A 17,809-nucleotide genomic window follows, 5' to 3' on the forward strand; every position below is an offset into this window, starting at 1 on the left:
ACTGTATTTTCTGCCGTGCAACCATGTCAGAACTGTGGAACATGAACTCTTTATGCGCCAGGGTCAGATAGGAAAATCAGGGGCGAGAGGCACATCTGGGACCAAAGGACCACCAGTGAGTTGGATGCATTACTTGTCTTACTATAAAATCAGACATAACTCACAGTCGAGCTACATGATACTATTTAAAACCAATGCAAGCTTTGACGTAAACATTTCCGATTGTCTTTTCCAAGGGTCCAGAGGGTCCTCTTGGCCCACGGGGAGTTGTTGGCAGGGAGGGAATTGAGGGCCTACCTGGCATGGATGGGCTGCCTGGTAAAGATGGAAATAAAGGTGTCAAGGTGAGGACGCTGTCAGTGGTGCACCGGTCAAATACAAAATCCAACGATCCCAAAACCAGCTCTCATTATTGTTCACCAACCATATTGTGTGTTTAGGGGGAGCAGGGAGAAGATGGAGAAGTGGGCTTACCTGGCAAACCTGGGCAGCAGGGTACAACTGGTGTGACAGGGCTTCCTGGAAGTCAAGGCTCCTTTGGACAAAAGGTAAGAATAATGGGTGGACAATTTGTAATGTTTCTTCTTCACTTAACTTGCTTGAGCTTAGAGAGTAAGCTTAGAAAGTCTTGATCTTATTCACAAAGAACTTAATGTTAGTCTATAGCACAAGCTCTTTTTATATCTCAAAATGCGGGCAATTTTATTGCCAATATCAAGTGGAAATTGCCAGCTCAGCTTTAATCTGCCAGGGTTGTCTCCCTTGGCGCCACAGTGCTGCCTTAATGTTTGGAGTGTTTTCTGATCTCAAATGCCAAACTCTGCATAGAGTATTTAAACCACATCTCTAAAGACCTCATATTCAAATAAATACTTTTAGGAAGTTAGTGTTGTAAATATTATATGAGTTGGCACGGTCTTAATTTGCATGGCTTTGCCAATATAAGATTAAATTCACATGTGCATGACTGTGAGCAACACAGAGGCTTTATTTGTTGATATCAGGCAATTTGTCACCTCACTGCTCATGGTTAGGGAATAAAGTTGCATTCTGATTTGGTCATATGTTGGTCATCTACACCCAAACATTTATTGGATTTGGACAGTTTGTTATAAGGTAAACTGTAGTTCTACTGCATCTTGTGATAATGAAACTTTCAAAACAGATTTTAAGGGTCACCATAGTCATGTAGGGGAAAAGGCACCAGCACAGTTGAGATCCGGGTTCAGTTCTTTGCAGTGGTGCTTCCTACTAAATGCAATTAGAAGTGTCTGTTGGTGGGAAGCCAGTGAGGGACCATATGGCTTCTATTGGTCTGTTTGGGTGTCTGTTCAGAGGTTACTGGGTGGAATGTGTGGAGGAGGTGCATGTGTTTACGTGTGTTTGTGTGTGTTCTCCAGGGTGAGAGGGGTCTTCCAGGCCAAACTGGTGCATCAGGGGAAAAAGGCTGGATCGGCGGGATGGGATTGCCAGGAAAAAGAGGCGACCAGGGACTTAAAGGGCAACCAGTGAGCACTGATTTGTCAAATACATTTACTTTACATGACAACTTTTTTGCTTGTTCAGTGATGAAGATTACCATACTTTCTGCCCTTTGTTTACCAGGGGGATACTGGTGAACAAGGATTTCCAGGGGTGTTGGGCCTGTTTGGACCAAAGGTATGTGTGCACCTATCAAGCTCCATTCACAACCAAAATGATGACTGTCAGACCTATAAGGTTAAAGTTTTCCAGCCTGAACAAAGTTCTTATCTCTTAGGCCAGACTAATGATATAACTCTGAGAAAGGTAAAATGACCCAAAAAGTCATTTCTGGGTTTAACTCACCTTTTGGTTGAAGTACTTTTGTGAAGTTTGAATGTCTAAAATTATCTGGAGGTACATTACATTATATTGTCTTCAGTAAAAAATGTATATAAAAGCTGTTATGTATTACTGTAACATGCCCCAGGATGACATCTGCTACACCATAAGTCTGCTTTACTTACAGCACTGCTGCACTATAGATTATTGCCAGCTGAAGAAACAGAACAGGCTTTCCTGGAGTCTCACTCTTTAATTTAAAACCCTGAGGGTGATCTTGGATATTTTCCTACTGCGGGAGTTGAACGAGAGTGTGAAGCAGATGAGCTTTGTGTCAGGTTTCAGTGGAGTTTAGAGTAATTGTTCTAACTCGGAAGTAATGAATAAGGATAATCAGAGTTAAGTCATCAGATCAAAGTGCAGGCTCTGAAACAAAGTGTTCAAACATCTCAAGTCCTGGAGTGATGTTATATGGCTGTAATCGCGTAACGGCAACAATACTGACCTATTTCCAAATAAGAGGAGAGATGAAGTTGTTTACAGTAGTTTCTTATCAAACTTTTCCACTTGGAATTATTACATTAATCAAACTTCAGATGTGAGTTTCTGTTATGGTACTATTGTGTGGTACTGTGCTCTATTTTAGCATTTAAGATGATGGGTGCCACTGGCTAACTGCAGAGAAATGGGTTGAAATTGTTACTAATAGCGGTCAACAAAAGTAATTAAGTATTCAATACCGGTTTAGCCTTTAAACCTACCATATAATTACCATTATAAATTACAAATATTTGTCTTTCTAGGGACCCCTGGGAGACATTGGCCCAGCAGGGATACAGGGACCAAAAGGACCACGTGGTTTGTTGGTAAGATGAAGATTAATGATTGTTTAGTAACTTGGTGCAGTCTTTCAGCCAATGCCAGTACACTGAAATCTCCCAAAGTGGACACTTCCAATGAAAAATAAGTAGTGCTCCATCATATGTGTCATCAGTCCCTAACATGTCTTTACTTTCCAGGGTATGGAGGGAGCTTCGGGCCCCATTGGCATCATTGGCCCCAGCGGTCATCCTGTATGTACCTCATATCTCATCCTATCTGCCAGGCTTTATGTGACTTCTCTCTGCTTTTTGGCACTGATGGAGTGATTCGCTGTCTCCTTTCTTTCCATCAGGGACCCCGGGGTGACAAAGGAAGTCGGGGGGAGACGGTGCGTGGCGCTGTTTTGATGAATCCTTTTCTGTCTGTACTGTGAGCACAGAATAGGATACTTAGTATGGAGACGGCATACCACTCAGCCTCCTTTGCCCTCAGCACTTTTCATTTCCTATTGTGCTCCATTGTTTGTTGTTCCACTCACAGTGACACTTAGCTGCTGTGGAATTCTTGTCAGGGTGATAAATGTTGGCTGCATGCTCATCTCAAGCTTTTTAAGAGGTTTGTTGAGCACTCATACACAGGCATATTTCACAAGCTCACTCCTAAAATGCCAACATTTATGTATGAGTTTGCTGTGTGAAAATAGGATTTGCTGTGTAAAAATAAGATTTCTGAGTGTAGGCTTGCATAGAAGCAAGAGGGCAATTCAACATACAGTACATAAAGACCGTCTATTGAGTTGGTAGCACAAAGATGGTGGTGTGGTCTGCTCTCAAACTCGTTCTATTATTGGGGAATTGTCCTGTCGTGAATATTGATTACTTTTTCTTTCATCTCCAACAGGGGTTACAAGGACCAAGGGTGAGTAATTATTCACCTCTCTCTGTAGCTTAATCATTCTTCTTTGCACAGGCCTGTGGTCTGCCCAGTACTAGAAAATGAATTAACTCCTTTATCTTCTTCTATAAAGGCCAAGTTCTAAATAATTTGAAGACTAATGTGGTGATTACATTTTTCAGGGACTTCGTGGCCCTCGTGGACCACCTGGACCACCAGTAAGTTGTCATGTTGTATAAGTGACACATTTCCCTTTTTGTCCTAATTCAATCTAGATGTCAGTGTCTAAACACATAATTATGCATGTTAAAAAAGCGTTCTTTAGGCACTTTCCAGAAATCAAGATCAAGGAGAGCAAACTTTCAGACAAAAGAAAAAAAAAAAGACTGGAGACACTGATTTAGAATGCACAGAACAGAAGTGTTTTGACTCTACGGAGTATTCATAAAAGTAAAAATGTACTAATGCAAAAAAAGTGTTTGATATTGTTCATTCATCAGCTGTGAGTGCAGCATCTAGTCTGCAGGAAAATCATTTGAAGAGCAAAAACTCCCTCTTAGTTACACTGTGAGCATATCAAGTGTGTTATTTAGAGAATGTAACAAGTTACAGTTCTGCTTGTTTTCCACTGTGATCTGATTCAAACAAATGTTAGCCAGCGGCTCTTCTTCTCTGCATTATTTCCTGTGCGTTCATGCCTCATTTCCTGTGCATTCATGATTGTTTCTATGCATATTAAATGAGAATGAAAGAACCCACCACCAACAGTGGATATTAGGATGTACAGAACTGTTTTCTGAATACACCGAGTGGCTGTTGCTACAAAAGTGCCAACAAGAAAAACAAACAAAGGTTTGTCAGTATACTTGGTGCATGTAATACACGCTTCTCTCTTTGGGTTTCAGGGTCTTCCCAGCTCTGCCCTCTCACTTGTAAGTATGTTTCTCTTTATTGTCAAGTCAGGGTTTTGGGAATGATGATATAGTAACAACTGAAAAGTAAAAAATGACCATGGCTGGGGTTACCTTATTGCCTTGCTGTCTTCTTTTGGTAGAGAAATGAGGCTCTTGGTGCTGCCTTTCAAGTCCTCATCGATTCCCATGCTTCACTCAGGCCAGAGGTTAGTTTTGAAGGAAACTATGCTCATTGCAAATATTCACTGTTGATTGTTGGGTCCTAGTGGGTATTATTAATCTCACCGAGTCTGTATGAACTTGAGCAAGTTAGAGATCCAACTTAAGTCTGTCAAAAAAAGTTTTCTAATCTAAAAGAGAATACAAAATAAATTGGGTTCAATTAAAGTGATTGTTCGGAGTAATTTCACCCTAGGGTCCTTTGCACCATGACCTCGACACACACAAAAGCAATTTTTCACCTGAGTATTAAATTGGATATTTTTGAGGACTTTCGAAGCCAAACACTAATGTTACCCGTCTAACATTGAATAGCTTATGCGAGCCATTGAATGCGTTTGTAGCACTAACATTCCTCATACGTCCAAAATGATACCAAACTTCTACACTAGTATATCTCACGATGGATTGGAAAGTTTGTAAGTACACTAGAAGTTTATGTAAATAACACTTGCCTGCTGGCTTCTGCTCTCTGCTGTTGTTGCTGCTACTGTAAGCCGAGTGCTTAGGGCCGTCTACAAATTACAACACCGAAAAGAGATGCAACAAAAATATTTTTTAATTTAACTTTTTTTTTAAGCAAGTGCTGTAGTATAACTAGCAGGAGACAATTAATAATTGAGGTAAGTTTGGAGACATTACCTTATTTAATCATTAAATTAATAAATATTTTTGTTGTATCTCTTTTCGGTGTAGTAATTTGTAGACGGCCTTAAGCACTCGTCTAACTGCAGGTAGCAGCAGCAGCAGCAACAACAGAGAGCAGAAGAGAGCAGGCAAGTGTTCATAAACTTCTGGTGTACTTACAAACTTTCCAATCCATCGTTTTATGAGAGCATAACCTGTTTGTACTAGTGTAGTTTGGTATCATTTCGGGCATTATTAGTGGGGTCATTTACGAGATACAAACGTGGGTCCATTAGCCTCTGCGCTAAGCTATTCAGCTGATAACGCTACTCTACGCTAACTCTCCCAATGTTAGACCCAGGTGAAAAAAGCTTCTGGGGGGGTGTTTGGCTCGAGGTCATGGTGCAAAGGACCCTAGGGTGAAATTACTCCGAACCATCACTTTAAGCCAATATTTATGTCCAAAGCAGAACTATCAGAGCATGGACCTGCCAATGTTAGACCAGAGCACAGAGATCTTCAAGACCTTGCAGCATCTCAGCACTCTGATCCAGAGTCTCAAGAACCCGCTGGGAACCCGTGATAACCCTGCACGAATCTGCCGAGACCTGTACAACTGTGAACAGAGGATGTACGATGGTGAGGAGACATTTAAACTGCTTGGTCATTTCTGTGCACATATCCATTCTAATCTAATCTTAGTTAAGAGCCGTTTCCTCCTCTGCTGCTACTCTCTGACAGGCACCTACTGGATCGACCCTAACCTCGGCTGCCCTGCTGACACTATTGAGGTGTTGTGCAACTTCACTGGTGGAGGACAGACTTGCCTGAAACCTATCACAGTATCCAAGGTTCGGATCACTTCTATATCTAGCCATTTGCTTCACCTAGACAAACCCCCCAGTGAAATGTAAATTCATATCACTTCAGGAGCTTGTTATGTGGATGAATATCAAATGCATGACTGCTTGTGTGTGCAAGTGGAGAAAGTTCTCAAAGGATTTCTCAAGTAGAGAAGCTTAGAATTTAATGTTGTTCATGTTAAAATGTAAGGGACACAGCTGTTCATTTTCTGGCTCCATACTATAAAATGGAGCTCTTTTTAATTATTGCACGGAATCTTAAAAGGGACAGTTCACCCCAAAAATTGAAAATCCATTTTTTTCCTCTTACCTGTAGTGCTATTTATCAATCTAGATGGTTTTGGTATGCGCTATATAAATTTATTATTATTATTATTTCTAAATTATGAATATCTGAGAAACACAAATTCTCGCTTTATAGTTGGAGATAGGAGTGGGTCGTATCCAGATGAACTTCATCCACCTTTTGAGCACTGAGGCTGTGCAGCACATCACCATCCATTGCCTCAACACACCAGTGTGGGCAGCAGGACCCTCCCTGCAGCATTCAGCGGGGGCCGTGAGCTTCAGGGCCTGGAGAGGAGAGAAGATTCAGCCAGGAGACCTCCTGGAGCCGCTCATACCCAGGGACGACTGCTGGGTAAGCTCCGCTACTTTTTTGGCATGGATTCAAAGTAGAACTTTTATGTGAAGGGTTATGCAGAACTCAACCCTTTCATCCAAAATCTACATATCCTTAAAGGAATAGTTCAACATTTGGGGAAATACATTTGTTTTCTTGCTGAGAGTTAGATGAGAAGACCAATACCAATCTCATGTCATGCCCTGTGGAGTTTTCTTGTGAACAAAGTTAAGTCTACATTCAGTGTTACCCACCAAAACAAGGTCTAACAAACATATTCAAAGGCATTTTCTTTCTCATAATCCTTTTTTACATTCAAAATCCAGCATTGTTTACATCCATGTTTACTTGAGAGCAGTAACAAAACCCATACATAGAAAAACAACTCCATTATGCTACTAGAGGTCAAAAACGTCACAGGGAACGTGACCGGGTTGGTTCAGTGAGGGAGCAGGCGCACATGTACTGAGAGGTTTATGCCCCGACGCAGAGGTCCAGGGTTCGAGTCCGACCTGTGACAATTTCCTGCATGTCCTCCCCCTCTCTCTCCCCTTTCTCACCTAGCTGTCCTGTCAAAAAAAGACTGGAAGCAAGAGGAAACAGCTAGCCTGGCTTGGTCCAAATTTGAAAAAGGTCCACCAACCAGCAGCACCTCTAAAGCTCACTAATTACAATTAACACATTCTATCTTGTTTACTTTGTACACAGCAAGAAACGTAAACAACAATTTAGGATTTTAGAGTTACGTGCTGTAACACTTTCTTAGCCAGACGTAAAGAGTTTGTGGGGTCTTACATGTAACTCCATAAAACTCTCTCAAAACCTAACACATCCTTCACTTTCAGATCAAAGACGGCCGCTGGCATCAGACCCACTTCGTCTTTCAGACCCAGGACCCAAACTTACTCCCCATCGTCGATGTGTACAACCTGCCGACCACAGAACCTGGCGCACGCTATCACCTCGAGGTTGGACCCGTGTGCTTCTTATAGGGCCCTGAGGAAGGGCCGGGAACAATCCTCAAAAGGAGTGACTGCATGGAGGAGGGTGGACGAGGGGGTCTTGCTTCTGTGGTTTCCAGAACAACAGAACCCCCCCCCCCCCCCTATTTTCTCTCTGCAAAATATGCTGGGACTGCAGAAACAGGAGGGGGCGCCAGAGAAAGAAGGCCCATTGAAAATGCAGAGATAAGACTTTTAGCACTAATCAGCCTATGGAAAACAATTATTAGCTTCTCTTTCAGAGACTTGTTTGTGTGATACAAGACCTGAACAGCCCCCCCCCCCCTTTGGAAGAAAGTAATATGAACGTCTCACTCTGTCATCTCTCGGACCATGTTGTATCATATTTTCTTCACGGTCTGCTAACCCGATTTTGCAAAAACCTAAAACGTTCAAAAGTGATCTGTACAGAAATATGGAACAGTTACATCTGCAAATGCAATAATTCCTATTGTAATGTTGAAGTATTATTTATACATGTGTATGTACTGTATATTGTAATATAAAGTGCAATAGTTATTGTTCCACAGCCTTCAGGCATATACAGTATCAACATCATATCACTCATTCAGGTATACAGTGTGCCTCAGACACACAGGTGCACTGTCTCCAGGTAAATCTTTTTTTTTGAGCCTCTTAATAAACTGTCTAGTGCTGACTTTATACCGATATCCTTACACAAACTGCTGTGTGGTACTTTCCATGTTAAAATGGATCGAAGCTTTCCACAGTGTGAACCGAGACAAGTGTGTCAAGATGCTACCTCGAACTGCACCTCTTCATCTCGCAGCAAACAAAGACGTTACCGGATAGAATCTGGGATGACACAGAGGTGACACCTGGTGCTGCAACAGTTGACACTCGTCTGATAAACTCTTGTCAGCTCTCACTAAAGCTATGTCTGTGCTTTACAAAAAAAAAAGGGAAGGTTGTAAAATATACACACGGGCCAAATTCATTAAATTATATTTTCAAGCTAGTATTTTTAACGTTTTCAATATTCTTTGTACTGTCTGACACAGAGTCTGACACTATAAGTTTAGTTTTTTTTTTTTTTGTTAATCTGTCAAAATGTACATTCCTAGTCATACAACCTTTATTATCTACAGTGGATTCTATTTAAATTCTGTTTGGCTTTTCAGTTCAAAAACCAGTCACCCACGTCACATTTTAATCACATTTTTGAGTCATTTTTTGAAGGATTCTAGTCTGTAAGTGTTTTTTTCTGTGCTAGACAATCAACTGTATTTTAGGACATTACCATCCTTATTATTTACTGTTTATGCATTTGACACTCAAAAGGTGCAGAAATGGCGGTTGGTCCTGCCAGTCTATAAACTCAGAGGATTTCTTACAGTGCACGACACGACACTACCCCAGCAAATGAGCTTACAGTGTTTGGTCTGTACAGACATTTTATGCTGCGAAAATGAAGTCTAATGACTCAACAGGTAATTCAATAAAAGTCTGAAACCTTTGTTGATAAGCAGATTATTTTTAAAGAAAATTTCGTAACAAAGCGAGAAAAGAAAATGCATTTTAAACTATGCCTATTTCTGGCGGTGCATTTTTAGCTTCATTTCACACCTGGAAGGGTCAAATCCTGACAGCTGCCACCACTGTAAACATGGAGAAAAATGGTGTCCTATCAACTCCCCCCACTTTTAGTGGCAATAGGGGGATGGATTTGTGATACAAAAACACAGGAAGACTTAGAGGTTGAAAGCACTATATTAGCAGACTGCTGTATCTTTACATGCATGATCTTATCTTGGGCACATGGCATGGCGGCCCCCATCGACGGGTAGGCTGACTCCAGTAATGAAGCTGGCAGCATCAGACGCCAGGAAGGCGATGCTGTGGGCCACTTCCTCCACCTCGCCTGGTCGACCGAGGGCATGGGTCTGCTTACACTTTGTGAGAAACTGGCGGTGAAAGACACTCAATGTAACTTTGACACTAATCTCGCATAGCCAGACCCTCCTCCGCAGCGCTGCGGAGGAGGGTCTGGCTAGTCCACACGGCATTCCGGGACGGGAGAGAAAACGTGCTCTCGTTAAATGGCATGTCTTTAAACCGATCGCAATCGTCATCGGCGGCGCTATGGGCCGGATGGAGCCCCGCTGCCGCTGCAAAATAGCCTCGGGGACGAAGTTGTTTTTGGTGGAACGTGTGTACGTTCAAGCTGTTTTAGTCGTGCAACAGAAAACTCAAATTCGACAGAGAGTCTAGCTAGCTGTCTCGATTTGCGCTGCGGAGATTTGAGGAGCAGTTAGCCATAGTCCCCAAAAATCGACCGGAGTTTAGAACGCTAACACAAAGAAACCGGAAGGTAATGGACATCCGACCGAAAAGGCAGAATTTCGGGCGGCACCGGAGCAATCCCAGGAAGTGGAACGTCGTGGACATGGACTACTTTGACACAAGGCTATTGTCTTCTGTGCTATCAGATGCCAGGATGAAGGAATCCCTACAGTATGTTTTATTGACATGATGTGTTACCTGGGCATACTGGTCCTCATCTAGTCCTGCTCTCTTGTGGACATCTGTGATGATCACACCGGGGCTGAAGAGATGCAGCAGGAGCAAGGACACAACATATGGTGCATCACACATTTCATTTCAAACAGAAACTGATATCAATGCTTTTTAAAATTAGTATTAATTCATAGGATGTGTGTTAACTAATTGTACATATCCAAAATATGAATGGGCAGGGAAATATGAATGAGGTCAAGATTTTTCACTGAAAAAACTTACCAGACAGAGTTCACTCTAACTTGCTTTGATGCCAGCTCTGAAATAAAAAAATGATTTATGTTATTCATATTGTAAACTTTTAAAATGCTGAACATACAATATGAAGAGACAAAATGGCTCGCTCACCAAGCGCTGTACAACGTGTGAACTGATCAATGGCAGACTTGGACATGCAATAGGCCAGCACACCGGGGAACTACAGAGAGAAAACAGTGTGGGGCAACACGTAGAGGAAAATACAGTATGTGGCCAGCTGCTTAATACCCACTGATCTCTGTCCATTGACACTGGAGACATTGACGATGGAGCCTTTGGTCTTGATCAGGTGGGGAACACATAGGTGAGTCAGGTGGTACACAGTTCTGCAATATGAAACAACAGTTAGGGGACATTCTAACTCAAGTTGGGGAGTAAGTAATACTATGGCGTTTTTCCATTACATGGTACCTGCTCGACTCGCCTCGACTCTACTCTACTCGAAGCGCTGTGCGTCCGTTTTCCATTGCAGATTTTAGTACCGCCTCAGCGTGGCTGGTCGTCATAGCGACTGCCGTGGGCGTGGCTTAGTAGCGTCGGCTTTCCCCCCGACTCATTTCCTGGTTCTCCGTCTCCGTAAACAACATGATATCAAAGAGATAGCTAACGTTTACTGCTCCAGATTTCCCACCGTGGTCAGAAAGAACAGGGGAGACACTTTGTTTCTCTCACATATATTTGACTCTAGAGTCGCTACTCGCTGCGGAGATAATCGCCGTCACTCTCTCACTTCTCCCTCGCTCACCAGCTCCCCACACACACACACATCACACATGCACACACCAGCGCACAAGTATAAACATCAGGCCACTTATGGTATGCTACGGAGAAAGCTCTGCGTGGAGCCTCCGGCAGCAAAAAAACACCGCTGGCTAAACTATTTAAAAATGCCGTCTGTCGCTAGCAATGCAGTGATCAGTGACGATTCTTTCCGACCAGTCAGCAGCCTGCAGGTTTTCACGTCACCTTCTCGGCTCGCCTCAGCTCGCTTGGAACCTCGACTGAGGAGGTACTAAAAAAAGTATCTGTTAGCAGGTACCAGGTACTTTTTTTCGTAATGGAAAACCAAAAAAGGCGAGTAGAGTCGAGGCGAGTCGAGCCGGTACCATGTAATGGAAAAGCGCCACTAGTCTTGTGTCCTCTCCTGCTCGAGGCTGTTAAAGGACAATTACTTCCTAACATCTGTGATGGGATTCACCAGCAGGATAACAGCAGTATCACGCCTACATTCACACATTTAGATTAGTTGGTCAGAGATTGATCTAGTGGGTGAGCACAACATTAATTATATTTCACTTCTGAGATGCAATTCTGTATTATTAATGTTCACATTTGTTAGCAGCACATCTGAATGCAACACATAACATAAAATGCAGTGATACATTTGAGATGTCCTTTATGAGATTTTATGAACTACAAAACTACAGATTCCACTTCAAATGGACACTATGTCTTTGTCTTTATGAGTGTCTTGCAGTCATGCCCCTTCACATTCATGCATACATATATAGTGTATAACAGCCAATCTAGATTCAGTCAAGTATGTTACACATACTGTGCATACAGTGAGATTCATAAAAAACTAACAGCACATATGAATAATTTTTTTAAATAAAAATGCTCTTTTTCGTAATTTCTATCTCCCTTATTATCGTGGCACTCAAAACATTTGGTTGTTTTCGCTCAAATATTAAAATAAAACCAAAAAGATTTCAGTTTTGTTCAGGTGCTGACGTAACTAAAAAAATGAAAATATAACATGCATCTATCCCAAGTCCTTTTTGATATACAGTAAATCACTTCAGCCAACTTCCAGTTGAATGCTACATTTAAGAGCCATCTCACCTGACATATCCCCGCCACTGCAACCGTTCTCCTACTGTCGACTCAGCAGTAATGCGTCTCTGCGGTGACGCCAGGTGTTTGAAATCCTACCTGACATTGATGTTCATGATCCTGTCATACTGAGCCAGGTCCGTTGTCTCTATGCTGCCCATGGCCAGGATACCAGCGCTGTTGACGAGGACGTCCAGCCGGCCGAAGTGAGCGATAGTTTGCTCCACCGTCTTCTTCACGGTCTCCTCATCAGTAAGGTCTCCGGGAACAAGCAAAGGCTGGTAAACACGTAGACGTTCATTGTTTCATTATGTTCCGTCCACAATGGCAATTTTGTTTCCAAAATGTATTCACACAATACAGAACAAATGGCTTTGTTAAAGGCAGTAATGTGTGGATGATAAATTAAGCTTGATTGCTAGTCTTCAATTGCAATTGTATGTCTTACATGTATACTTTATATCGTGTACATGTATTTACATCCTGCATATTTGACATGAAATGTAATTTAGTTTGATCCTAAGGTACAGTGTTTCCAATTATGCTTAATATTACATTAAAAAAAATTATTAAAATATGCTATATGCTCATCCCACAATGCATTGGGGACAAACATATTGATTGCAGGCCTATCATATCTTTTATATATGTCAATGTATCATACACATTCGGACACATTCAGTATCCCCTGGTAACTGAATGTGTGAGGATCGCGATATTTTTCCCCCCACTATGGCCACGCCAAGACCCGCCCTTCAATAGCATTCACACACTACTATTGGCCAGTCGTCCATGGCCCTATCTCCTGACCAATCCCCTAACCCCTAACCGTAACCACTCGAGGTCAAATGCCTAACCACAGCCAATCGAGCTGCTTCGTAGGGCGGGTCTTGGCGTGACAATAGTGGGATTCGTAATTTTGCGTAAGGCTCTGGTAATTGTTTGTTTGTTAGTTTACTTATTATATTTATACAAACGCTACGCCACGCCAAACTCTCTTCATATTCAGGCTTCTACCGGTCCACACGACACTACATTCAACGGAACTTTGGCATTGTCAGCATGTTAAATTGTATCTATATAGCTAGTGTACAGCTCACTATATAAGAGTTACCTCGGCAGCTCCACAGTCAGTGCACTGTTTGGCTATTTTGTTGAGGTTTTCCACGTCGCGGCCGTTAAGGGCCAGCAGAGCTCCGAGTTTGGCGAACAGGACGCTCGTGCCTGCCCCAATGCCCGAGCTGGCACCCGTTATCAGGGTCACTTTCCCCCTCAGAGAAGACACCTGGAACACATAGTCACAGTCAGGTGCCCGCACAGTAACGCTGCCTTAAATAAATTAACTGTAATTTAGCTCATACTGGAAAAAGTAAAAAAGCAATGATAAAATGCCCGGAAACATTAAACCACATGGACTTACTTTGAATGCATCGTCTGAAGCCATGCTTTCTGTGGGCTTTTCATGTAGTTTGCATGAACATGAAACTGCTAAAAGCAGGGCTACTGTTCCGCTTTTATATAGGTCAATGCTGTTCCGACATGCTTCGTCCACCGCTGATGACGTAGTACGTATTTACTGATTTGTAGTTCACATACGACAACTCTGCACCTTCTTTTGGACCTCCAACCAAGCGTTGAGAACTTTGTCTTTTTAGGTGGTGAAATTTGAAAATATCCATTTTTGCAAACAGAAAACGTTTTGAAAGAACACTAAAAACAGAGTTATAAAAGTTGTATTTAATACAAAACATTGACAATTTATTTACATAGCCTATCAAGAAAAGAAATAAAAGGATCAGAATATTTATAGCAGTGCTGTAGAAAGTCAGGCGTGTTTTTTTTTTGGACTGGATTGTGAATGTAAAGATAAAGAGAATAATAACCTATAATTCATCATTCACAAGGGTTTTGTCACATCAAGATGGGTCTAAAGGGGACGCAAAACAGGTCTTAACCTTGTGTGGTCCTTCGGGTCACAGGGACCCAAAGGACAACACAAGGGTTATGTACTTCTGTTTATTTTGTTGAGAATTGCGCTCTAAACCCTGTTTCTTGTAAAGTAAGTAAAGTTTGTTTCTAGAGCACATTTAAACACAGTTTAAGCTAACCAAAATGCTGTACAAACAAGCACTAAAGTGCTGTATTAACCCTCGTTTTGTCCTTCGGGTCACCAGGACCCAAAGGACCACACAAGGTTTAAAAATCATTACCATACCTAGCTACAAACTGGAGAAAGCATACCCCTGAAACTTTCTACGGGATGCAAAAACTGGCACTACTCCTTGGACAGAGACTAAGGTGTTACTTCTTTAAACCAGTATTTTTCCACCCAAATTACATTCAAATTCTGGGTCATTACTATCAGAAAATGCTGATATAAAAACGTCATTGTTAAGACAAATCCGCATTTTACAGTTTCAGAGTCAGTGTCCTGTTCATTGTTGCCATCTGTGGGCTTTCTTTACAACTTTCTAGCCTCTGACAAGTTATCCAGTTTTACTTCGGCAAGCTATATTACACTGTATCAATAGGCTTATTGGAAATATCACAGTCCAAGTTTTGTGTTAAAGGCCTATCCGCACATTTGAAGAGGAATCCGTCTATCCAGCAAAAGGGTTTGCATGAATGGTCACATCCTTTATCCGTGTTTCAGTCAGGGGTCGGAATGTCTTCTCATTGACAGGCAGTTTCTCCAGTTCATCCAGTGTTTCCAGGCCATCTATAATCCTACATGTTGAAGAGAGTAAGAGGTCAGCTGAGCAGCAATTATAGATTATATTTGAATCAATCAGTAACCAGACTGATCTCATGAAGTGGCGTACGTATGACACGCCAATTCATAAGCCAGTATTGGCGTGTTATCAAGACGCATACTTGCTTTTTAGCGCGTTTATCAACGCCGTTTTGCCTCCATTGACTTACATTACCTTGCGATTGTGTGTGAATTGACGCCATAGCGAGGTGTATGAAAAGGCTGAAAATCCGTGTAGGGAGTTTAGCCGGGGTGGAGGAGGGGTAAAACACAGGACTTTCACCCAGGAGAGCGGGAACCCACTTGTTCTTTTCCTAAACCCAACCGGTTCTGGCGTGTGACATTTCCTTTCCACGTTTTTTCTTTTCCTAAACCCAACCCACATGTCACGTTTCCTAAACCCAACCGTAGCCTCGCAATAACATGTAGCCTCGCAATAACACGCCACGTGGCGTGTACGTTTACTCTGTGACGTTGCAGACTGTCGTCTGCTGTATACAGCGCAGACATACACGCGGACAGCTCGAAATGCGTACAGATAACACGCCACTTGGCTTTAGGAAAGTAGCGTGTAGGTTTACGCAAAGTCATGATGTCATGTTGCGGTGACTGTCAAGCACACACTAGTCTAAATCAACGACGTTCCACATCCGGGATTGCTCCGTTGCCACCGGAAATTCCGCTGGATTTCACTCCTTTCGGCCGGATGTCCATTACCTTCCGCTTTCTTTGTGTTGGCATTCTAAACTCCGGTGGATTTATGAGGACTGTGGTTAACTGCTCCTCAGATCTCTGCAGGGTAAATCCAGAGGACTAGCTAGACTATCTGTCCAATCTGAGTTTTCTGTTGCACGAGTAAAACAACTTTTGAATGTACACATGTTCCACCAAACATGTTCCTTCCTGAGGCGGCACCGAGGCTCTGATTGGTTTAAAGAAATGCCAATAAACCATTGAATCTTTTTCTCCCATCCGGGGAATGCTGCGGGAACTAGCCAGACCCTCCATGCGGCGCTGTGGAGGGACGTCTGAGAGACTAAGCACACACTAACCAACTGTCAAAACACATAAGCAACATTTATCTGTATAAAAGGTTACGTACTTTCCAAACACTGTGTACTTCATGTCTAGATGGGGCTGTTTGGCATATGTGAAGAAAAACTGGGAGCCATTTGTGTTGGGGCCATTGTTTGCCATTGAGACCACTCCTCTTACATTATGCTGAAATAAAAGAAAGCAAAAGAACACAAGTTACAATGTTTAAGACTGACCCCTGATTAAATATTATGTCAAACTTCTTCCTGACATAGGCAAACAAGCGGGAGTTAGTAGTTACTTACTTTTAGGTGTTCACTGTACTCATCTTCAAATTTGCGGCCCCATATACTTGTTCCTCCTTTGCCTGTCCCTGAATGTTTTTTTTTTATCAAAACACAGGTATCAACGAACAGAAAGTGAGAACGTGAATTTTGACATTTCAGTGTTGAAATGCAACAGATGCACCAATCCCGTACCTGTAGGATCTCCAGTTTGAACCATGAAACCTTTAATATTGCGGTGAAAGACGCAGCCGTTGTAGAACCCACTGGCACACAAAGCAAGGAAGTTCTGTAAATAATAATAAAAAAATGTTAGGATATTCCATAACTTTTTTGGGTAAAAGATAAGCCTTTAAAATTTGTCACACGTTAGCCTTATTATCCCAAAAGGGTGTCTGCAATGCATTTTCTACTAAATCGTACCCAAACATGACATTTTTTTAAAGAGACTTTCATACCCGTTCTGACAGAACAGAAACCAGCAGCCAAAGAGCTGGAGCACGTAACGCTAACTGTAACGTAAGTTGACTCACCTCGCATGATTTCGGTGCCCGTTCACAAAACAATTCGATTTTAATCTCTCCTAGATCTGTATGAAAGGTAACAGCCTGTAACATTTACAAAATAAACAAAATCATTAACGTTAACGTTTAAGAGGCACATTCATTTCTGTTCACTAGCTACCTAACGTTAGCCTGTTAGCCAGACTGCAAAAAATAAGCACGTTCACAAAAAAGAAAGTTTCTGGACTGGCTCCGATAAAAACGGATTCGCGTTAATACACATCATTAGTTAATTGCTTCTTAAACTGTTTTGTTATTTTCATGTTGACAGATATCTACAGTAAATGTTAACTATCAAATTTACCATTTCAAACGTTGCGTCTACGAACAAGTGTGCCGAAGAAACATGTCCGTGTAGGTGCAGTAGGACAGCAATGAATGGTTCCGTAAGGTCTGTACGGTCACTTAAAAAGGGCACACATGGCTAAATGAAAGTGACATAGTTAGAATTATACTGTTACGCTGTACTCTGCCCTATAGACAGACATTATGGAGACGTGACCTGAGCACACAGCTGTTAAAGCTCAATAGAAACAGCAAGAACCATGCAGTCTCTGCGGAGAATTAAAACTTGCCAAGTTTACCTACTTTTGGGCCCCATGTCAAAAATTCTAGGCCGTTATAGCCCCCACTTTTTCCCCCCCATTCTCTGTAAAATGTACACCGATTTTTTTGGTTTCTCTGTGTGAGTGTACCAGATTTGTTATTGGGTCATTTGATTAAATACATGCAACACCTGAAAGCCCTCATCATGTCAGTTGATTTTGTGCTTTAGCGG

At 42.1% G+C, this 17,809-nt stretch overlaps 3 protein-coding genes across 4 annotated transcripts in view; 1 reads left to right on the plus strand and 2 right to left on the minus strand.

Annotated features, from left to right (window-relative positions):
- The window catches only part of col27a1b (collagen, type XXVII, alpha 1b), a 69,544-nt gene extending 60,867 nt beyond the window's left edge, over positions 1 to 8,677 (plus strand). The window contains exons 46-61 of one of the 2 annotated variants that reach the window (XM_039802101.1): positions 62 to 115; positions 237 to 344; positions 441 to 548; positions 1,401 to 1,508; positions 1,606 to 1,659; positions 2,607 to 2,669; positions 2,823 to 2,876; positions 2,978 to 3,013; positions 3,526 to 3,543; positions 3,702 to 3,737; positions 4,425 to 4,451; positions 4,574 to 4,639; positions 5,750 to 5,918; positions 6,021 to 6,130; positions 6,564 to 6,782; positions 7,610 to 8,677. In XM_039802101.1, coding sequence (XP_039658035.1) covers positions 62 to 115; positions 237 to 344; positions 441 to 548; positions 1,401 to 1,508; positions 1,606 to 1,659; positions 2,607 to 2,669; positions 2,823 to 2,876; positions 2,978 to 3,013; positions 3,526 to 3,543; positions 3,702 to 3,737; positions 4,425 to 4,451; positions 4,574 to 4,639; positions 5,750 to 5,918; positions 6,021 to 6,130; positions 6,564 to 6,782; positions 7,610 to 7,756 — 1,377 coding nt within the window. In that variant the 3' untranslated portion in view covers positions 7,757 to 8,677. Of the gene's footprint in view, positions 1 to 61; positions 116 to 236; positions 345 to 440; positions 549 to 1,400; positions 1,509 to 1,605; positions 1,660 to 2,606; positions 2,670 to 2,822; positions 2,877 to 2,977; positions 3,014 to 3,525; positions 3,544 to 3,701; positions 3,738 to 4,424; positions 4,452 to 4,573; positions 4,640 to 5,746; positions 5,919 to 6,020; positions 6,131 to 6,563; positions 6,783 to 7,609 lie in introns of both variants that reach the window. The other variant, XM_039802100.1, reaches the window with a different exon arrangement.
- An 800-nt stretch (positions 8,678 to 9,477) lies between these two features.
- zgc:101858 (uncharacterized protein LOC449555 homolog) lies at positions 9,478 to 13,972 on the minus strand. Its single transcript, XM_039802102.1, has 8 exons — positions 13,818 to 13,972; positions 13,512 to 13,682; positions 12,497 to 12,675; positions 10,794 to 10,887; positions 10,652 to 10,721; positions 10,526 to 10,562; positions 10,268 to 10,331; positions 9,478 to 9,690 (listed from the first exon to the last, which is right to left on the minus strand). The coding sequence occupies exons 1-8, from the start codon at positions 13,839 to 13,841 to the stop codon at positions 9,532 to 9,534; spliced, it is 798 nt and encodes a 265-aa protein (XP_039658036.1). The 5' UTR covers positions 13,842 to 13,972; the 3' UTR covers positions 9,478 to 9,531.
- A 502-nt stretch (positions 13,973 to 14,474) lies between these two features.
- On the minus strand, positions 14,475 to 17,451 carry ppil3 (peptidylprolyl isomerase (cyclophilin)-like 3). The gene is made up of 6 exons (XM_039802103.1): positions 17,336 to 17,451; positions 17,002 to 17,076; positions 16,664 to 16,757; positions 16,490 to 16,557; positions 16,252 to 16,370; positions 14,475 to 15,124 (listed from the first exon to the last, which is right to left on the minus strand). The coding sequence occupies exons 1-6, from the start codon at positions 17,336 to 17,338 to the stop codon at positions 14,998 to 15,000; spliced, it is 486 nt and encodes a 161-aa protein (XP_039658037.1). The 5' UTR covers positions 17,339 to 17,451; the 3' UTR covers positions 14,475 to 14,997.
- Between the last annotated feature and the right edge of the window lie 358 nt (positions 17,452 to 17,809).

The sequence above is a fragment of the Perca fluviatilis genome, chromosome 6 (genome assembly GCF_010015445.1).
Source record: "Perca fluviatilis chromosome 6, GENO_Pfluv_1.0, whole genome shotgun sequence".
NCBI lineage: Eukaryota > Metazoa > Chordata > Actinopteri > Perciformes > Percidae > Perca > Perca fluviatilis.